Source organism: Limulus polyphemus, unplaced genomic scaffold (assembly GCF_000517525.1).
Source record: "Limulus polyphemus unplaced genomic scaffold, Limulus_polyphemus-2.1.2 Scaffold801, whole genome shotgun sequence".
NCBI lineage: Eukaryota > Metazoa > Arthropoda > Merostomata > Xiphosura > Limulidae > Limulus > Limulus polyphemus.
The window spans coordinates 321089-343230 of NW_013666411.1; the positions used below are offsets into that span (position 1 = coordinate 321089).

General features: G+C 30.4%; 1 protein-coding gene across 4 annotated transcripts; it reads left to right on the plus strand.

Moving 5' to 3' along the window:
• Window positions 1-318: 318 nt before the first annotated feature.
• LOC106460598 (tudor domain-containing protein 7-like) lies at window positions 319-21189 on the plus strand. Of its 4 annotated transcripts, none has more exons than XM_022387353.1 (6): window positions 319-434; window positions 13175-13288; window positions 14102-14207; window positions 16778-16892; window positions 18090-18228; window positions 20577-21189. In XM_022387353.1, the coding sequence occupies exons 2-6, from the start codon at window positions 13183-13185 to the stop codon at window positions 20927-20929; spliced, it is 819 nt and encodes a 272-aa protein (XP_022243061.1). In that variant the 5' UTR covers window positions 319-434; window positions 13175-13182; the 3' UTR covers window positions 20930-21189. The 4 variants fall into 4 exon arrangements, with proteins under 4 accessions (XP_022243061.1, XP_022243060.1, XP_013775768.1 ...); XM_022387352.1 differs by lacking the exon at window positions 319-434 and adding an exon at window positions 661-1210; XM_013920314.2 differs by lacking the exon at window positions 319-434 and adding an exon at window positions 1217-1338 and having other exon boundaries at window positions 13172-13288.
• Window positions 21190-22142: the final 953 nt, after the last annotated feature.

The window sequence follows — 22142 nt, forward strand, 5'->3', positions numbered from 1 at the left end:
GAGAGTGAATTGAAAGATAATAAAAAATAGAGAGTTGTTTCTAGCTCGTAAGGTAAACAGTCAGTATATTTGGATCCTTGGGCGTCTGCAGAAATTTTCTATGAGGAGGGGAGCAAAGTTAAAGTCAAGGGACGATGGACCCGACCCGCCTTCAAAGTTTTGGCACTACAGTTAAGAGAATAGGCAAGTTCCTATAGTCAGATTTGATGGGTTTAATACTTGTAAGGTTAGTTTAAGCCTTACTACAGACTTGGAGCTATATATATATACTCTGCAAGACTGTGTCAGTCTCTTTGATAACCTGCTGCCGTTATTACCAGCAGGTGGCAACAGGTTGACTCCGATCACACTGTGTTAGGCCTCAGGGGATGTTGACAAGACCCTTTAAGATCTGAATGAGAATTTCCATGTCCAATATCCAAGAGGCTGCTGTGGTAGTGACTTTTATTAGAATTGAAAATTAAGTGTAATAAGTAGTATGAAATTGTGAAGTGAATAAAAAAAACTTGTAAATTCATATACTGAATGAATAAAGAAAGGATTGTGTTTCTCATTTTTCAGGGGGCAAATGCCCCTTCCCCCCCCCCCTATGCGGACGCTAATGTTTGGATCTGTGTTAAGTATCATGTAATTAAGTTGAATTTACGTTAGTCCTAGTACAGTGTTGTTAGAGAGTTTGAACGTAAGTCATCAACAATTTACGACACTTGGGGATAAGACGTACTGCTAACTTAATTTCCCACAAAGTACAAAACGCATAACTATCTTACCCATTATTAGTGGGTACAACATAAAAGGTTTCTCTTTCTAAAACCTGTAGGCATAATTATAAACGTATGCTGTATTCTAAAACAAAAAGACTATAGTGCTTCCAACTACTTTTCTTTTGTGTTAGAGGTTATGCCTAACTCTTTCTTCGCTTGTAGAATAGTCTTTTCTGACGTTACCTTCCCTCCAGTGGCATAGCAGTGTGACGGCGGACTTACAACTCTAAAAATCGGGTTTCGATACCGTGGTGGGAAGAGCACAGATAACCCACTGTATAGCTTTGCGCTTAGCAACAAACAAAGGCATTACCATTTCGTTGGCCATATAGTTTCCTGTGCCAACTTCATATTTCATTCTACCACATAGTTTCATAACGTTATTTGCGCATGTCTAGTAGTGGCGCAGTTTATTTTCACTTTCAGAATTCAAACATTAATTCAAGGTGGGTGTTATAAGAGTTAATGCTTTGGGGGCGGGTGTTTTGTTGTTAGTGTCACATAGTTTTGTTATTATTTAGTTTTCATATCACACTTCTTTGCTTCGTCCAGAAAATATACCCAACTCGGATGCGTAAGTTCATATTCGTGTTAAGGATATGTTTTGTTGAATTTCTTTTACTTTTAGTATTTCTCTAATTATTAAAGGAATTTGTCCTTGCATTTCAATTAATCGTCTCAAAAAATTAAAACTAGATTATACTTCTAAATTATACTTATAGTTATACTAAAACTGAAAGGGCAGCAAATGAGCAACAGAATTAGAAATTAAAATATAACTGAAGGTGTGAAAGTGAAACAAAAGAGCACCTGAACTTTCACTGTTTAGATTTAAATATTAGTTCAATCAAATATATTTAAAGATATTAAAAAATATTGGTTCTCAGGCCATGTACATAAATCAGGACCTGATAATGTTTAATATTTTAGTATTTATAACAGATCAAAAGATTTGAAAATTACATAGATAATTTCATTTAGGTATTTGTTAATATTAATAATAACATACAGATGCAACATTAAATGATAATATTTCTTTCGTCTGCGACAATTATCAGAATTTTCAAGCGATTCAATCATCAAAGCATTACTACACTCTATAATATTACTACTACTGCTACAACAGTACAACTTATAGATACTGTATGTGTAGTGCTGTTGTACTTGTAAGTTTTAGTATAATGGTATAAATTATGTTCATGTTCTTAAGTTTATTTCAGAATTGTGTTACTAAACATTTCAAAAGCTGTTTATTTTGAAAAATGGCTTTGACTAGAGCTTGCAACAAATGCATATCATTTAAAGAAAATGTGATATGATAAAATGTATACCAACACAGTAAATCACCTTTACTATGTTGGATTCACAGAACAAAGTTTTCATAAATTTTCCAAAATAGTAGATCAGAGTGGAGGTGCAACAGATGTTGATACAAAGATAGCCAGCAAACAAGTATCGGTGACACTGCAGTAACTTAGACTTAAAAAAGTCATAGTAAGCCTATTTTAGATCCACTAATGTTATAAATTAAGGAAAAATGACACTGCAATGTCAGCATCATTATTAGAAAGTGAAATTTTTTGTTCACAAAAATATGATGAACTGTTATGCCAAGTACAGTTAATCCTTAAGGAATTAATGTAATACAGAAGTAAAAAAATTAAAAACCAAAAAGTTGCTATTAATATCGTCCAAAAAGATTTCAAACCTCATGTGATGTAGGTTGAATGAAAATTGAAATTAAACAATATAGTTACAACCAAAATCTTGAAATATTGGGGTACCTGAAATGATTTGGAAAAAACACAGAAATAATAGTCAATTAAATAGCTAGTAATTTAGGTATTTCAATTAGACCTAATAATATAGAAGTATCACAGAAAGTTGAAAGAAAAGACCAAATAAGGGTATATCCCAAGACCTATAAAATTAAACATCAAGCCACTTTGAGAAATTTCTCTCCAGTGTATGAAGAAAAAAGGAAATTAACAACAAGAGATTCAGGGATTGTTGATGAAAAATATAACATGTATGTAAATGAACATTTGTTATTATTTTTTAGAAATCTGTTTTATAAGGCAAAGCAGCTGAGAAAGGGAAAAAGATTATAATTGTTATTGGTTTAAAAATGGTTGAATCCATTTAAGAAAGGAGGATTCAATGAATGTTATACTTGTAAGGAATGAAAATGATCTTCAGAAATTGTAAGTTAATATGTTATGGTGATCAATAACCTAAACAACTTAGGTAAAAAGGAAATAGAGCTTGATATAATGGACGATTACTTAGATATTAGTTAAATTGTATTCAAAATAACCCACTTGTGTAATTACTGATATAATACAATGTATTTTATAAAGGAATATTATGTTATGAGTTGTAATTTGACTTTCAGTGATGATTAATAATTTAATTATATAGAAAATGATCCTGAAATAATAGGTGACTATATTCATATTGATCAAATAAATAAGTGACTTTTCTGGTTTATCAATACATTAAATGAATGCTGGAAGTTTAAGAAAAGAACATGGATGAAAGTTTTTGTGAGTTGCACTATATAAGTTATGATTTTATTTGTTTGTATCTACAAAAGCTTGGCTTAAAGATGATGATATAATGTTTAATATTCAAGGTTATATTTCTTACTTTTTTACTATGGAAAACAGAATAGGTGGTGGAATTGTATTCTATATTAAAGAGGAAATTTCTTTTGATGTTTGTAAAAATTTTTAATAGTGAATAAAACTATAGAATTTATGGTCATACAAAATAAAAACTACTTTTTGGGTTGTCTGTACAAGCCACCTGAATGTGATCTGCAAATATTTTTGTCTCCACAGAGAGACATACCATTTTCTATTGTTTCTTCCCTCTTCTTCCAAACACTTTTCAATCAACTGCCATTCCTTCATTTCTTAGCAATTGACTTGAAACTTGGTAGCATTATATCTTGGTCTAGTATACCCAGACACCTTTTTCATTTAGTCCTTTTTAAGGATTTTATGGGGTTAAAGGTCAAACAACCCCAAAATATATATTTTTGGCTCTTGTGTAGTCATACTTACAACATTCAAGATGAAAAATGGCACAAATATAAATTCTCATGTGTTCAGTGCATTGACATATCTAAAAGTTGGATTTGCCCTTTCCGAGTCTTTCTTAAGGGGATCAAAGCTCTCAAAAGAAAAGCATAATTTTAGGGTTTTTAACAATTACTCTGCCATATTTTGGCCAATTTACATAGTATTTGGTACAAAGATACTTTTTACCAGTCCCATATTTTACAACCACATATGATATACACAAAAAATTTGGGATAATCCAATTTTGGTAACTTTAGGGGAGTCAAGAGATTATATGAACCCATAATTTTAGAGGTTTTGTCAATTAGTAACAACATAATGTTTAGGGACAACAAGGGACTTTTGGTCCATCTTGGCTGTCCTTTCCTCTAAACTTAAGTAAATGAATAAATAGTTGAATAGATAAACGAAATAAGTAAATATAAATACTAAAGTTAGCCTTTATCATTCATATAGTTATCAAACTTTCACTTAAACTAACTTAAATTTCCTGCCTCCACAACATCCAAAGGAAACCCATTCCAAAGACCAACCACCCTGTTAGAAAAATATAACTGTCTTAGCTGAAGATGACTCCTACTCTACCAAAATTTATATTTGTGTTCCCTAGTCCTACTATTCTTGCTGTTAAGTATGAAAAAAAATGATGCATCAACAGTATCAATTCCCTTTACAATCTTAAACACCTCAATCAGATCCCTTCTAACTCTTCTTTTATCAAGAGAAAGCAATTTCAAAAATATTAATCTCTCCTCATATGACAACCCCTCCATCCCAGGCACCATTCTAGTAACCCACCTCTGAACCTTTTCCAACAGTTCAGTGTTCCTTCTCAGGTAAAGAGCACAAGATTGAACCCAATACTCCAAATGTGTCCAAACCAGTGACCTAAACAATGAAATTATAACCTCTTTAGACTTCTATTTAATATTTCTGTAGATACAATGTAAAATCCTATTTGCCCAACCACTTGAAACAGCACACTGCTTGGATGGCTTGAGAGACTGATCAACCATTACATCAACATCCCTTTCTTTCATGACACTGTTAAGGTTATTCCCATCCAAAATTATACTTATAATTCAAATTATGATAAACCACATGCAATATCTTGCATTTATTATAATTAAAACCCATTTGCCATTTATTTTCTCAACTTATTAAATGATCTAAATTCTTTTGTAAATCAGCAGCATCCTATTCACAGCTAGCAACATCAAAGCCTTAATGTCATCAGCAAATTTAAGTAATTTATTAACCATTCCTTCTTCTATGTCAATGAAGTAAATCAAAAAGAGCAAAGGTCCTAAGACTGAGCCCTGAGGTACCCCACTTGTGACATTAATCCAGTTTAACTGAAGTCCATTTATAACAACCCTGCTTTCTTTCGTTCAATCCCTCTTCTTTCCAATTAGCCAACTTATCCTCACACCTGTAGATATAATTATACATATTTTTTTTACAAGCCTTTTATGTTACAACTTGTCAAATGCTTTCTGAAGATCCAGATACACCAAAACTACACCTTTACCCTCATTTACATGAGCAGTAACCTTTTCAGAGAAAGTTAAAGATTGGCAAGGCAAGATTTTCTCTTAGTGAAACCATGTTGGCTATCCAATAAAATTTTAAGCTTTGTTTGATGAATTTGCAAAGTATTTTTTTATCAGACTTTCAAAAATATTTCCCACAACTGATGTAAGACTAATAGGCTTATAATTACTTGAACAATTTTTATTACCTTCCTTGAAAAGGGGAGTGACATTAGCTAACTTCCAATCCTTTGGCACCTGCCCACTATTCAATAACTTACAAAAAAATAGTAGAAAGTGGCTCTCATATCCAATCCTTAACTTCCTTCAAAACCTATGGGAAGACATTACCTGGCCCAGGAGCCTTATCATTCTTTGAACTTCTAAATGTGTTATTAGCAAGTTCAGAATTAATGCAGTTATCTTGTTCAATCTCGTTTTCACCCATCCACTGTTCAATTTAACTTTGTTTAGACCAATTTACATAGAATTTGGTACAAAGATTTTTTTTTTCTATGGGTACACACTGACAAACAAAGATGTTGGACTTGTGTCATTTATCTGTGTTTTTCACAATTTTTGGTGTCAAAATTGACCATATTGGGATTGCTTGGTGGAGACGTTGCATTTTCTTGCAAATGTTGACCTCTTTAATTATGAATACATTTGAGGACATTTTAATTATGTTACATAATAATCATTTTTCTTTGATTATAGTTGGGGTTTTCAATGTTAACACCTTACATGAGTAAAGTTTGTATGTAAATGAGTTGTTTGATTAAATGTATTGGAATCAAAATAGAAACTAATTTCAACTTACCAGCAAGACTAACAAAGAGAACAAGTACATTAATAGATTATGCTGTATCTAATATCAAAAACGTTAATATGAATATTTTGTCTTTTGTAACTGATTATTATCCAACATTTTACTTAATTTATTCTTGTAATATATCAGAAGTTAAAAGAAATAACGGGAAAATTAATATCATTATACAAACTTAGAGAATGAATTAAGTGTTGTAAGTTGGGATATGTTATATGGAAACCAGGATGTAAATAAAGCATATGAATATTTTTAAAAGAATTTTGGAAGTATTATAACAGATGTTTACCTGAAAATTACAAAAAATATAGTATATAAAACAGAAGTTAGAATTAATAACAATAAACAATGGTTGAATAATTATATAAGAAAAAAAAGAAATAAATTGGCTTATAAAGCCAAACTTTCTGGTAATACTAGTGATAAACATATACTGTATATAGAAATAACTATAATTAGAAACATAAAGAAAAATTATGACAATATCCTTCTATCTCAGCATGATATTAAAAGTAAATGGAATTGTATTAGTAAAATATTAAATAAATCAACAAAAAACATCCTGTTGGTTACATTGTTGTAAATAATGCCACTATAACTAATACTTTAGCCAAAGCAAATGCAGTTAATTCTTACTTTGTCAATGGCAGTGAACAGTTGGTGAAAAAATTAACCACACTGGTAAATAATGAAACAAGTATATTTGTGACACCAACATATATATTTACACAAAAAATTACTTTCAACATATTTTTGTTCCTTTAAAATGCATATTTAATTTAAGTATTAAAAGTGATACATTTCCTGATTCTTTAAAGAAGGTCAAAATTATACTGCTTTACAAAAACAGTAGTAAAAATCAAATTTGTAATTACAGACCAATAGCTATGCTGAATACTTTTTCAAAAATAACAGAGAAACTAATTTATAATAGAATATGTGACTTTGTTGAGAAGTATAATGATCTGTTATTTGAAAATCAGTTTGGTTTTTGCTAAGGTATGCTATTCAAGAATTGTGAACACATTATACAAAATATGGAGAAAGGTAACCTTACTATATCAGTGTTTGTAGACTTATCTAAAGCATCTGACTGTGTTAATTATAATACATTAACTAAAAAAAAGTATTGTATGGGAATTAGGGATAATATGTATAGTTGGTTGAAAAGTTCAGAAAACAGAACCTTAGTAGTGAACATAGATTATAAATAATCAGAGAAACTATTAACAACAAAAGGGGTTCTTCGGGTGTCTGTTTTAAGACCTCTCTTATTTTTATTATATGTTAATGATATATCAAACCTTCCAATACATACAATTCAGATTTTATTGATGATGACACAGTAATTACAGCTTGTAATAATAATTTAAATTTATTAAAAGAAACAGTTAACCTTTAACAAGTGAAAATTTTGGCTTAATAATAATGATTTATATGTGAATATTGTTAAGACCAAATTAATTTTTGATATTGAAAATAAAATAATGAAATAAATAAATAAATATATATTTATGAATGGAGTATAACTTCAGAGATGTTCCAAAGTAAAATACTTGGATATATTTCTTGATGCTCAATTAAATTGTTATGAACATATACATGTTAGAAAAACTGTGGCCAAATATACAGGAGTAATAAATAAAGTAAACTATTTGGTTAATAAGGAATGTTTAATTATGTTATAGTTTAATATGCCATTATTTAACATTTAGAAATATTAGGTCATCAAGAAATTAATGTCGCTTTTGTTTATACAACTTATATATATCAAAACAAAACATTTATTAAATGAAATAGTCTCCATTCTTATCAATGATGCTTTTCCATCTTACATCATTTACATTTTCCATCTTTAATGCCCTGATTAAAGAAATCATTTGGCTTTGAAGCAAAAAACATGTCGATGTCCTTTTTAACACCTTCCACATTTGCATACATTTTCCCATTAGGATGATGTTGCAGTGAATGAAAAAGATGGTAATCTGATGATGCCACATCTGGAGAATATGGTGGGTGAGGGAGAACTTCCCAACCCAACTCCATAATCATGTGTTGTGTCAAACTTGCCACATGTGGACGTGCATTGTCATGGAGAAGAAGAACACCTTTCCAATTGATGAGTGAAGGGCATTTCTGATGAAGGGCTTGATTTAAACGTTATAGTTGCTGACTATAGATTTCTGCATTGACAGTTCGCTGTGGATTGAGGAGTTCGATATGAATTACTCCTTTGATGTCCCACCAAATGCGAAGCATCACTTTCTGTGGATGGAGTCCAGGTTTTGGGGTTGGAAGTGGATTTTGTCTAGGACTGAGCCATTGTTTTTGGCATTTAATATTTGCATAGAGAATCAATTTTTCATCACCGGTGACAATTCTGTCCAAAAAATGGTTCACGCACATTACTCGCCGGAAGAGATGAAGCACCGTTCACACATTGGAAACGATGATCATTAGAGAGTTTGTGAGGCACCCAAACATCTTCTTTATGGAGTTTTTCCCATATTCCTTAGATGTTTACGTATTGTTTCAAGAGAGACGCAATTTCAGGGCCATTTCACGAGTATGTTGCCTTGGGTTAGACTCAACAAGCATCTTCAAAGTATCAATTTCAACATGTTGGCCCCTGCCATCACAATTTTTAAGGCTAAAGTCACCTGAATGAAATTTTCTGAACCATCCTTAAACACTTATGAACATTCAAAACATTTCCATAAATTTCTTTGATATTCCTTGTGGCTACAGAGGTGTTGTTTCCCTTCTTGTATTCAAACAGCATTACATGCCAATTGTGTGTCTCATCATGTGCCATCACTATAGCCCCACATTGGCACAGCGGTATGTCTGCGGATTTACAATGCTAGAAACCGGGTTTCAATACCCGTGGTGGGCAGAGCACAGATAACCTATTGTGTAGCTTTGTGCATAACTACAAACAAACAAAGTCATCAATATAAGGGATTAGAGTATACTAAACTTTACGCATTATATAGGCTACACTAACGTGACGTTTAGGTGGTTCTTTTAACTATTATACATGATGTATGTTTTTTGGGGGGTTTGGGGTTAATAGAAAGTGTTCCTAAACGTAGACTATTAATTTCTTTGACGAGTTAATTATTTCTTGGGGAAATTATTACAGAAAACAAATTTAAATTCCTTGTTGCTTTTACCTAAAAGAATTGAGAGTAATTTTAGGTCTAAATTATAAGATCCTATTCAGCAGTTGTTTACATAAAATTAATATATTAAACATGTATTAAATACTTGAGTATTTTTATGTATACGATAAAAATTGAAATAGTTAATATATTTAGATTTGTAAACCTATTGAAAAATAAAGAAATTTATAGTTATGAAACCAAGATTAATAGAAATTAACATATACCACTGTTTAAAAATACTTAATTTTTAAATGTATTCAAAAATAACAGAAATTCATAGTTATGAAATAAGTATTAATACAGATTTATATATACCACTGTTTAAAAAACAAAAGGTAAACAATAAGTAAAAATATAGCATAAAATATCTAATAATATAAAAGATAAAGAAATTTAAGTTATACTTATATACTAGGTATTTAAGTGTAGATATGTAATTAAAAACTTGTTTTGCATAAAACTGATCAGTAATATTTATAATCAAAAGCCATTAATTTCCCCAAAAGGGGCCAAAGGCTACCTGGAGGAGTCGCCTGTTTTTATTCCTGGCATCACTATAAAATAGTATTTTGTTTGTCAGTCAGTCACAAGACACTAAAATGACGTCACTTAAGGGATGCTTAATGTTGCAATTTATACTGTCGTGACATCAGTAAAACATGCACATTCCATCTTAATTTCTTCTGTTCCACATTTTGTTAATGGGGTGGGGTTGACCGAACCTCCTGTTTTTGTGATGTAAAACAATTATGCTTATATAGTTATAGTGCAGCTGTTTATGGTATTTAACGTTTTCTACATTATTCTGATGAAGCATTAGCATTTATTAGCTTGAAATAGTCGCATGCAGTGGCTTCTGTTAACACTTTGTAATTGGAAGCTCGAAGTTATATTGCTACAGTTACTTTTTGTAGGTTGGATTTTTTGCAGTAGGTGTGTGATTTATTAACGATAAATTTCAACATAATGTAGTATATAGATAGATTATTCAAGATCTTGTTTTTGTCATCTTACGCCTTTTAATGAAGATGGGAACATTGACAGGGAAATAATATAATAGCTAATGCTCGGTGATAGGTTTTCGATTATAAAATTTTGTTGTTCTCGATTTTATTTTTATTTTATTACCTTATTTCCATAGTTACTATTTGCAAATAGTCAATAATATTTTAGGTCCATTTTATTGTTCTTTCTACGCGCCGTTATAACACATTTTCATCTCATCATTTAATTTCTGTTGTGCATATATTGTTGTATAGAAGATATTTTAAAGTGATTCATTAGGTGGAAAACGAATAGATAGATAGATAAACTTATATGTGGCGCCATCTAGTGTACCTAAATTCATCTAGAAATTTTAATAAAATTGACCCGAAAAACAGGACTAACTCGGTAACCCCAGGCCCAATTTTAACGAAACTTGTTTTATACTGTTTCTATTCTCATTTCATTACAAATATGGCGCTATTGTGTGCCGTTTTTGCTGTATTTCATTAGTGACCCGAAAAACGGGGCTAAAACTCGGTAACCCGTGGCCCGATTTTAACGAAACTTGTTTTATTCTGTTTCTATTCTCATTTCACTAGAAATATGGCGCTATTGTGCGCCGTTTTTGCTGTATTTAATTACAGACAAGCAAACAAACAATCTCGGAGTTTTAGTAGTATATAGATGTCTTGATTACGTTTACACTTTAGTTAAGCAATACATTAAACGTAAAACTAAAAGTGCAATGTATCGTAGTGAAAGTAGCTTTATTTTGGTACTATTTTTATTTTCGTCACGGCGCAAGTAAACGTTGATTTTAGGTGTGTGGGTAGGCGAAAACTTTTCTTAGCGGGACGCTCAAAACGCGTTCTTTGAATGTATACAAAGATCACAGACTGACAGTAACAGTGTCACATTTAGGCAGTATTTTTCGTGATTTTAAAGTTTCGTATCTTCTTAATTTTTTGAGCGCCATTTAATTTTGATATTTCTTGAATACATCACATCTTTCTGAATCAGTCTTTCATGTGGTAACTATATTATACATTAAAAAAAACAAATAAAAATGGAAAAGTTTGATTGAATTGCTTGAAAATTCTGATAATTGTAGCAGAAGAAAGAAATATTTAGTTTTAATTTTATATCAGTATATTATTAAGAAAGACCTAAATAGAAATGATCGATTTAATTTTCACATCTGTTAATCTGCTATAATATAACTATTAAAGATTAAACATCATTATCAGGCCCTGATTTGCACGCATGGCCTGGGGACCCTTATATTTTTTAAAATTAAAGGCCCTATTTTCCATCCTAAATAGTAAATTGTAAAAAGGTGAGGTCACATCTTCTGTTTTAACGCTCATTTTTTTAAAAAATATTATTATTTATATCTTATATTGAAAGATAAAGGTTTTATATTTAAAAAAAATATTAAGTTATTTCAGAAATAATCATAGTAAAAATAGAACTATTAGAAAAATAGAAGACCCTGTTAGTATTAATATCAGTAGTGGTTGCAGTTAATAATAGTAGGTGAAACCCTCAGGGTCCCCAAACTGTGTTTGACCTGTGACCCCTCAATTCCTAAGTCAGTCCTTGATTATTAACTTGTATTGCATTTATATATACATATCTGGCACCCAAAAAGTGCTGTAATTGTGCACCCAACACTGAGTCCAGAAAATTGATTGATAAACAGGAATTGTTAGACTTTTTGGTTAAGGTACATTACCAAATGTAGAAGGTAAGACTACATAGTTTAATTATAGTATGTGACTAAATTAAAAATATCTCTTAGGACAGTGTTTGCTATTGTTTAAGGAAATATTTCATAAAGTCTATTTGTAAAAATACTAATAAAAAATGATGCAGTGAATTGAAATTCCAGTGTTTTATACAGAAGCTTTATATAAAATCAGGTTCAAGCTATTTTATTTTTAACATAACCTATGGACAGCAAGGTACTGTTTGGTCCTTCAAAGCTGTCCTAACTTGCACACCCATCTTTGAAAAGAGTAAACATTTAAACCCATCATTTAATAGAATTGTTGATTCCCTTCTGAAACTGCTGTAAAGTGCTGGCCAATGAGGATTCACTCCATAAGTCATCTTTGCTGTTGTAAAATAAAAATTGTCTTACTTGAGTTTAGCCTTTTTTTCCAAGTCGTAACTTTTATCATCATCTCCTGTTATTTTCAGAATGTATTGAAAATATATCAATGACTTTTATTCTGTCTATCTTATATAATCTTCTAAAGTTAAGTAATATCACCTTATTTTCTCAAAAGAAAAATAAGTTGATAGATTTTAATCTATCTCTATAAAACAGCCCTTCCATACCTGGAATCAATTAGTGGCAAGACTCGCAAAAATATTTGTCTAATCAAAATTAATGTTTCAGAGTATTACTATTTTCATTTATTGAATGTTGAATGTAATAGGTTAATGAGCCCAACATTAATCACTTAGTGAATTCCACTAATTGCCCAGGTCTAGTTATAGGTATTTATTTGATATTTGTATGCTATAAATATATTATATTTATAAAACAGAAGTAGGAAAGAGTTCCATATGGCACCCCCACCCAAAAATTGTAGAATTGCCTGGATAAAAAAGATTCTGAAAAGGGTTTATGTTTATCTGACCATTAGCCAATACCAAACATTGTTACTATTTTATACGAAACATTTTTCATCTAACCATTACCCAATACCAAACATTGTTTGTCTAACCATTATCCATTGAGTGGGGGGTGCCATATGGAACTCTTACCGAGAAGTAAACACTTGTTGTCCTTTTTTTTAAGTAGTTAGTTATATGGACATGGAGAACGAAAAAAAAGTGAAAATCATGGAGTTGGGGACCCTTTTGCGATCTGTGCTTCAGAGTTCGAAAGGAGGAATTATTGCTGCCAATTTAGAAAGTAAGTATTTTATTTTCTTTGTAAAGATATAGCATTTCAAAGTTTTCATTAATTCAATTTTCAATAATTTATAAACTAATGTTTGCTACTACTCATTCTATTAGTCTTCAGCTTTCTTTCAAAGTAAGTTCTATTTACAGTTTTCATTGTTTCAAGGAATAACGTAGAATATTTTTCAGTCAATCAATCATAAGGTTTCTTTCTAAAGTACCTTTTACTTGCATTTTTAGGAATGAGCTTACAAACATTTCTGTGCTTGTATCTTCAATTCCCCCTCCCTAATTTTTACTAATCTAGAAATTTTAAGCGTTTCCCATTGAAAGTTTCTTTACTGCTCTGAATACCTTAACCCATTAACTGTGGCAGGAGCAGCTCAGTTGCCGTTTTCTGACTCACAGATAAAACTGAGTTGCCATCAATCACATTGTAATGGTAATTTTCGTCATTCGCATAAAGTTATAGTTATATATGTGCGACTGACGAATATTTCCATCATTCGCAGCTGAGCCATAGAACTTCAATGATGGAAATATCAATCATCCACAGTTAATGGGTTAAGATATAAGGTACATGAAAAAAATTATTTTATAAATATTGAAAAGTACAGTGGTAAGCATAATATATTTTAAACTTAATTTGGGTTATTCTGTAAATCTTGAACCACATTTTAATAAACATTATTGCTTTCTCTTTTATTTTCATTTTCTTTTACAAATAGTTAAGGATATGGATCAAGGTGTACATAACTATAATTTCCCCCTTTTTGTATTTTTCTTACATTTGTTTAGCATACTTTATTACTATTATTATTAGAGGATTATGCTGATCTTGTGGGTGAGCCAATTCCTTTTAAACAGTTGGGTTATTCTTCACTAGAGGACTTGTTCCATGATTTATCTGAATTCATCAAGGTTTCAAGGTAAAACAAGGAAACTTTTTCATGTATTTCTTTTTATATGATTAATATTAAGATTGTAGGTCTCTTTAACCTTTGAAATTTTTGTATGGCTTGTGAAATATACTGTTGCCAGCAAAAGAGAAACTGATCCATATAACTATTCATTTTTTAATGATTGGCTTGTACAAACATTAAAATAAACAATCAGGGACTGGAGGGTATAAGATGTGTATGGAGATAAACAATAACCATATGCAAAACTTTTCAATGAAGTTTAAAATGTGATCAGACATGAAGCTATCTGAAAAGCAACAACTTGGATATTAATGTTGATTGAGGATCATGATCATATAAAACAGCTTTTTTTTGGTAGCAGAAAGAAGTTTTATTGACATAAAATACACTATTTGATTGTAATGGTAACATGAAGATGACTTGTTACTATGAGTCACAACATTTGTTTATGCCAACAAAACAAGTTTTTTTCCCACAAATAATGTGCAAATTATATCAAAAACAGCTGTTAAACCTTCAAGTAAGCATTCAGAAAATGAAGGAATAAAAAGAAACTTGTGTTTTCACTGGCCTATCTTGGAGAAAAGCATAACAAACAATGTGAGACTTAAATGAATAGCAGACTAGACGGATCACTTAACTCTAAGCATATGAGCATGGTCAATTTGACTGACCTTATAATCAGAATGAAACTATATATACTATAACTGAATAACTGAATGTACTAATTTTATGTTCATAACATTTTTAAAGCATTTATTAATTTTATGTTGTGCATAAGAAATTGAATTTTTTAATAAAATATTTTACTAATAATTTGTCTTTGAATTTATGAAGCCTTTATTGAGCTAGTCTGGGTCATGCTAAGAAAAAAAACTTTTAATTTTAGTTTTCATATTTTGCCTACATGACCTCTAGAACCTCTTAAATTTTCTACCTGAACATTAACTGTAGCAAAATAATAAATGTACAATGAAACAAAAACAATGAAACTTTTTTCTAGAATTAATGCAGATTGTATCATACATTAATTACTTATCTTAACAGCCTAACCTTCTAACCTTTTTACATCTGCTTTCTTTTAATTTTGTGATTTTATTATTTATATACTGTATTTTTAGGCCCTGTGCATGAAAAGCAATAAATAACAATGGGTTATTTCAATTATGGCTTAGGATAAGCAAATGCTTGAAGCAATAACTTTACTCAGCACTCATCAAGCTTTCCTTGTGATCTATAATCTTGTACATTACAATATGCTCTCTTTATTGGTTATAAACATATCCATTAGACAAGTAGGTGTAAATGAATTATTGGCTTGAAATGTTAAGAAAAGATGAGAGGGGGGCTTCTCTGGTAGCTTTGACAAATATATATGTATATACATATATATATGTGTGTGTGTGTGAAGGTAGGAGGTTCGTATTTGATGTTTTTCTTTTCAATAAGTGTAGTTTGTGTTTCTGAGTGGTTAGGCACCATAAAAGCAGTTACTTAATTTATCAAGACACATAGTAGTGGGCAAAACAACCTGCTGCAGGATACTGTGTGTTATTAACAAGGGTGGTAGTTAAGTGATTTTCCACAGCTTCACCTAAGAGTAAAAGTGGGGGATTTTTAGTTTTTGTCATTCAGATTAAAGAAGGCTGACTTAGAGCAGCAAAGGTGAAAGGACAAGCAGATTCATAAGTGTTGGTTAGGCCAAACAAACTAGATTAGCAGTTTCTAGCTCAAGTTTTCAAAGGAATCATATGGGTGGATGGTTATTATTTCATGCTAACTTTTAAGCACAAATTTGCTAAGTTTTATGAAATTCTTCTACTTAAAGAGTGTTTAGCATCATGTGATATTACTTAAGCAATTAGAGGAAATAATGATGCTTGATACAGCTGTACCAATTGCATGGTGGTGATAACAAGAAACTGTTAATATAAATTCCCTGATGTTTGTATAAAAAGAAGTTATTAACAATGTTTTAGAGAGGAAAAACTACCACCATATATTTTAAAGAATCTGTTTGGTTCTGTAAAGTAATGATCTGTTCTAAATAATAGTGTTGCAATCCTAAGGTTAATGTTGGTTACTATAAAATATCATTTTCTTACTTTTTGTGGTTTGTTGGTGTGTATTGACAAAAAGTCATATCTAATCAAAAACACCTTAGGTGTGAAAAAAAAGGTACGGCCAAAAAAGGATTGAGTGTGCAACTTAAAGGAATGAAATCAAAACTGGCAATTAAACTAGTAGCTACACTTATAGCATTGATAAGAATTTTACAGCAAATATTCATTCATTAGTTAGCTAGGCCACATATTTTGTTTTACCCACCAAATAATGCAGCCTGGCTAACTAATGAATGAATATTTGCAGTACAATTCTTATCAATGCTATAAGTATAGCTACAAGTTTGGCTGCCAATTTTGATTTCATTCCTTTAAGTCACACACTCAATCTTTTTTCACCACACATTTAAAACATTCAAGAGTATGACTTAATTCAAGTTGATATGTTAGATAAGTTGAACATTTCTTTGAAAATTAGCTGTTATAGAGTGACTTTAACTTTTTTATTTTTAGAACACCATTAGGTGAACTTAAACTACAAGCTGTTTGTGATTTATCTACAAGACATATTGCAAATCTTGTTGCTCGACAGAAAGATTCTAAGTCAAAAGCTTCACTTTGTAAAGAGGTGTGTGCTACTCATTAATTTTTCTTTAACAATTGGTCATTATTTATAAAGACAGTTTACAAATTTCACTTTTGGTGATGTAGTTTTTGTTGTGATTATCATTATTGAAAGCATGTTGAAATTCAGTTGAACGAAACCTAGATTCATCCACCAAACGTTTTCTTCATCTATATACCTTTTATGATTATATTATTAATTTTGTAAAGATACATTTTGCAACTTATGAATATGAGTCACTCTTATAGAGTTTGAAATAATGTTTGGCAATTTAGTAAAATACTGATAAAATCTGGAAAACGCAGACAAAATGTAAGGAATTTCAGTAAATTTTCTTAGTAAAACAGCAGTTAAAAACAATTTAATGAAATTATTTATAGTTGAGATATTTTTTTAATTTAAACTAAATATGATAAAGTTAAATGACCTGATACTATTAAAGCTTTAAAATATAAGACAGCAGGGACTGCTGTGACTCATAAAAAGTTGGAGCCCAAAAAATCACCAACCTCATAAACCTGCCATTTTTTCAAACCTGGAGCTAATTTAATTATGTTATTACCTGTTGAACTTACACTTATATGGCACGTATGAGCAAATTGAATTGAATATTTGTGATTTGTATTTGCACAATAAACAGATACTGTGTTGTAATTATGATGTCAATAAAACATTAATGTTTAAATTTTATTGCCTTCAAATGTGGACACAAAAAATTGCCAAATGCTAGGTTTTGTTGATGAAAATGTAAAATAAAAAATAGTGTGATTTTGACAAAGCCCAGGGTGGCCCCCAATATGAATATGCATATCATAAAATAATTTCTTGTTAATTATATTTGAGTCAACCAAATAGGGCAAGAATTCTATATTGTGTAAAATATACAAGGTAAATAGTACACATAATACTGTACTTTCAATCACTGTTTTGAAACAGTCTTAACTGCCATAAGACACTGTATGAACAAATAAGCTGTATTATAGGTGTAACTCATTTGTGTCAGTCATGTAATTATTGAAATTTTATTCTCTTTTAATCCTCCAAGATGTCAGAAAGTTCTGTCTAACATGGGTATATTTAATTTTTATTTTGTCTAAACTTATTATCCATGGTACAGAGGGTAAGTGTAATTTCATAAGGATATTGTAGAAAATCTTCATACTTTTGCACTGATTTGTTTTATTGACTTTGTTTTTGTAGGTGATAAGAAAACCACAACCAGTGATAAAATATTCCAGATCTTTGGCAAGTAAAAGTCAATCAGTTTCTCCAATTGCAGCAGGAAAGTATGAACCTGAAACTCAGAAAATTGAATCTCTTTGTTTACCCCAGGAAAAAGGTAAGGATGTGTTAACATGTTCTTAAACATAACTGCAGGAGAATCTTAGGAAAAATAACCATTGGATAAAACTTTACTTCAAAAGAAAAATGATAAAGAGTAAATCAAATATAGTACCTGAGAAAATTAAATACAATAAATAGAATTACACAAGAAAAACATTCTGTAATACTTAATTCACTAGGGTATATATAGTTTCAAGATAAACAATATTTTGTAGCCTATTCATCAAACAAAGTTTAAAATACTTTCACATCTTATAACATTTTTAAAAACATGGTAATTTTCAGAATCTACATTTGAATGCTGTTTGAAATATTCTTTACATTTTATACATATATAATCTCACAACAACTGACAAAGCTAGTAAGTAGAAAAATTCTAAAATAAATGGAATCTGATACATACTCTTTATCTGCTTTGCTCTTCTTAATATCTGCCTGGTGGTTATGGAGCATGAATCACAATCTGTCGGTCATGGATTTAAATCTCATCACTAAACATGTTTGCCTTTTCAGTTATGTGGGCATTATAATGTGATGATCAATCCCACTTTTTATTGGTAAAGAGTACAAGAATTAATAGTTAGTGGTGCTGATTAACTGCCTATCCTTTAGTCTGTCACTTCTAAGTTAGAGAAGGTTAATGCAGATAGCCTTCGAGTAGCTTTGCACAAAATTAAAAAAAATCACAAATTTCTTAATGAAAAATATGATAATTAGTGAGAAGAGGCAAGATATTCCTCAGGCTTACAATATTACCAAAATTGCTTCAAGTTTCAACAAAATTGTAGATAGAAAAAATAAGATTAGAAATTTGCAATGTTGTACAATGCCTAAGGTTGCAAAGAATTTGGAAATTTGTGCAAGAAAAGTGAATCAATTTACACAGCAGATGTTTAATTCTATTATGGGTTTCAAGTCAAAAGCATTTCAAAGTAGAATCATTGATCTGTCTTTTTTCTCTCCTTTTTTTATTATGCAGTGGAAAAGAAAAACATTTGCAGTCATATGTGAGTTTAATATTTTTTTTAGATCTAAATACTAGGACATTATGAATCCTATTTAAAAGAAGAATTATTTTATCTCAATGAATAAACTTGCTACTTTGGTCTCTGTTTATCATAGGGTTAGTTTGTAAACCTAGAAAGTCCTTTGTTGCTTCCTGCTTAGATTATATTAAAGTGCATAATGCCTAAGCTGACTCAAAAAGTTTTATTCTAGAAAAAATGACAAGCATTTTCAGTTAGCTGTTTTTCAAAGTTAACTTAATTTTTTTTCCAAACAAACCAGAATTATTTATTAAACTCAGTCTCATATAACCAGGTTCCTTGGTACACAAAGGCATTACGTGGTTCTGTCATCTACCATTATCTCAGAGGCTTTTTTGTTTTACCTTATTGTTCTCAGATTTTGTGGTTTATGCTAACCTGTCCATGCTCTACTCAAATGTCCTCATCTTCAATTCTACAGCTACAAGTTCTGTACTTATCAGCAGAGATTGTGTGTTGTAATCAATTTAACCTGGCAAGCTACCGCTGTGACATTGAGAAAGTGTAGTTAAAATGCTATTATACACATTTCTTGCTGGAAATCACTATTGATCCAGTGAAGAGGGATGTAAGTTAAGTTATCAGTCTTCTTGTCATACCTGTTACCAACTAAATTATTGTGAAAATCATTTCATATCTTGCTGTGTAACATATTCTGTAAATTCTGAATGTGTTACTGTGAAATCTCTCTTCTCCCTAACCATGTTAGTTTCTCTTGAGATTATATATGTATGTACATATTTATGTAATATAGGATACAATTTTCTTTATTATTCTGAGCTACCAGGTTGTACCTGCTTTTCCATGATAAAATATTCTGTAGTATTGTTAACTAACCATGGTGTTTGTAACTTTCAGGTGATAATGAAAGAATGTTCATACCAAAATTGTAGATTTCAATCAGAATAATTGTTGTGTAACCCAGCATTTACCAAACTTTTGTCAATCACCACCCTTTAATAAATATGGTTTTCTTCTGTGCCCGTTCTCTTTTTGTTTTTTAAATGAGTGGAAGAGTGAGTCAAGTGACAAAATATAATACACAGGAACACATTCAAATTCTGTATGTGTTCTAGTAATTACTTATTATTTTCATTAATAAAAGTATATAATATGCTTAATTTTGCATTATAGCACTATTGACTCTACCCTAATAACTCATGCCACCTCAAGAGACCATTTGAGTCCTCATACTTTGGGAAATGTTAGTGTAATCTAATAATGTTCATTTTTTGTTTTATTTATTTAAGGGTAAGATTGGGTCTGTAGTTGCTTACTTTGTAATTTTAATTCTCAGGGCACTTCAAGAAGTTAATTGAAGATTATGCTAGAAGAAAAAATATTTCTTGTCCCGTGTATCGTACGATTCCTATCAATATACCAGGAAGGAAACGAGGCAGTTTCTGGGCTTGTAGCATTCAGTTTAACAAACAAAACTTTACGTCTTATCCTACTGGCAAACCAACCAAAGAGCAAGCTGAAGAAGCAACTGCTAAAGTAGTTTTAGATAGCTTACTTATCAATTCAGAGAATGATGTGATTAATCCTACTGCTGCTTATCCTACAAGGTCATTCAGAAAACTGTCTCCCACTCAACGTAACATACAATCTGTTGATGATAACCTTGTTATAACGATACGAAACAAGTAGTTTAGAGTATGAAAGTTTTAAGTCGAATATAATATGGTGTGGTAAGGTTCTATAAATTTTTCATAGAGAAATAGTAGAAACGTTAAGAAATTTGGTTACCAAGTTTAGTTTTTAAGAAGTATGTACGTGATGTGTATCCATGCCCCTAATCAGTTACTTGTAAGAAGGGATTTTTTTTTAAAAACTAAACTTTGCTAAAAAAAATGCTTCTTGAAAGAAATTTTTACTTAAACATATTGCTGGAATGATTATAATTAAAAAAGAATAGAGAAAATTAAGTAAATACTTTTTATTCTAATGAAAACTGTATGTTGAATTTTAATAACTATCCTGTGTAGATGACAGTTGTGTTTTTAATACTATAATTTTACTTCTAGACATTACTTGTATGTGATTTGGGGGCAGCTTTTCAAATTTTTTTTGATGGTTTTGACATACCAAACTTTAAGGGTAGAAAAACCCTTGGGGATATTTGTGGTGATATTTTTTATGGTTTTGAAGTGTAACATCAAGTGATTTCAGAGTGTCTTTATGTGAGTGAATGTGTGTTATTCTTATGTCTTCAGTTATTATTTAGTTGTGTGAACAGAAATGTATATGACAAAAGTGATCTTTTGCTAGTGATCATTACTTTTCCGTACCACATATTTTTAGTAGTCAAAGTGTGTTTAATAATGTACTTGGAATACAAAATGATTTCAGAGTGTCTTTATGTGAGTGAATGTGTGTTATTCTTATGTCTTCAGTTATTATTTAGTTGTGTGACCAGAAATGTATATGACAAAAGTGATCTTTTTGCTAGTGATCATTACTTTTCCGTACCACATATTTTTAGTAGTCAAAGTGTGTTTAATAATGTACTTGGAATATCGGAAAACTGTTATGTAAATTCAAAATTTCAATCTGTTATGGTTAAAATGTGTTTAATAATGTTATGTGTTTAATAATGTACTTGGAATATCGGAAAACTGTTATGTAAATTCAAAATTTCAATCTTATGGTTAAAATGTAGAAACAATTAAAAGATTTTTCTAGTACTAGAAAAAAAAATCCATATTTGAAAATAATTTATAATAAATGTTATGTATGTGTATATTTTAATAATTCAAGTTCATAAATAATCAATTCTGGAAACAATAAAGAATGAAGATCTTATTTAATGAAAGCTTAAATATCAAAGTGAGATGCTTTCTAATGGCCATACACAGGACAA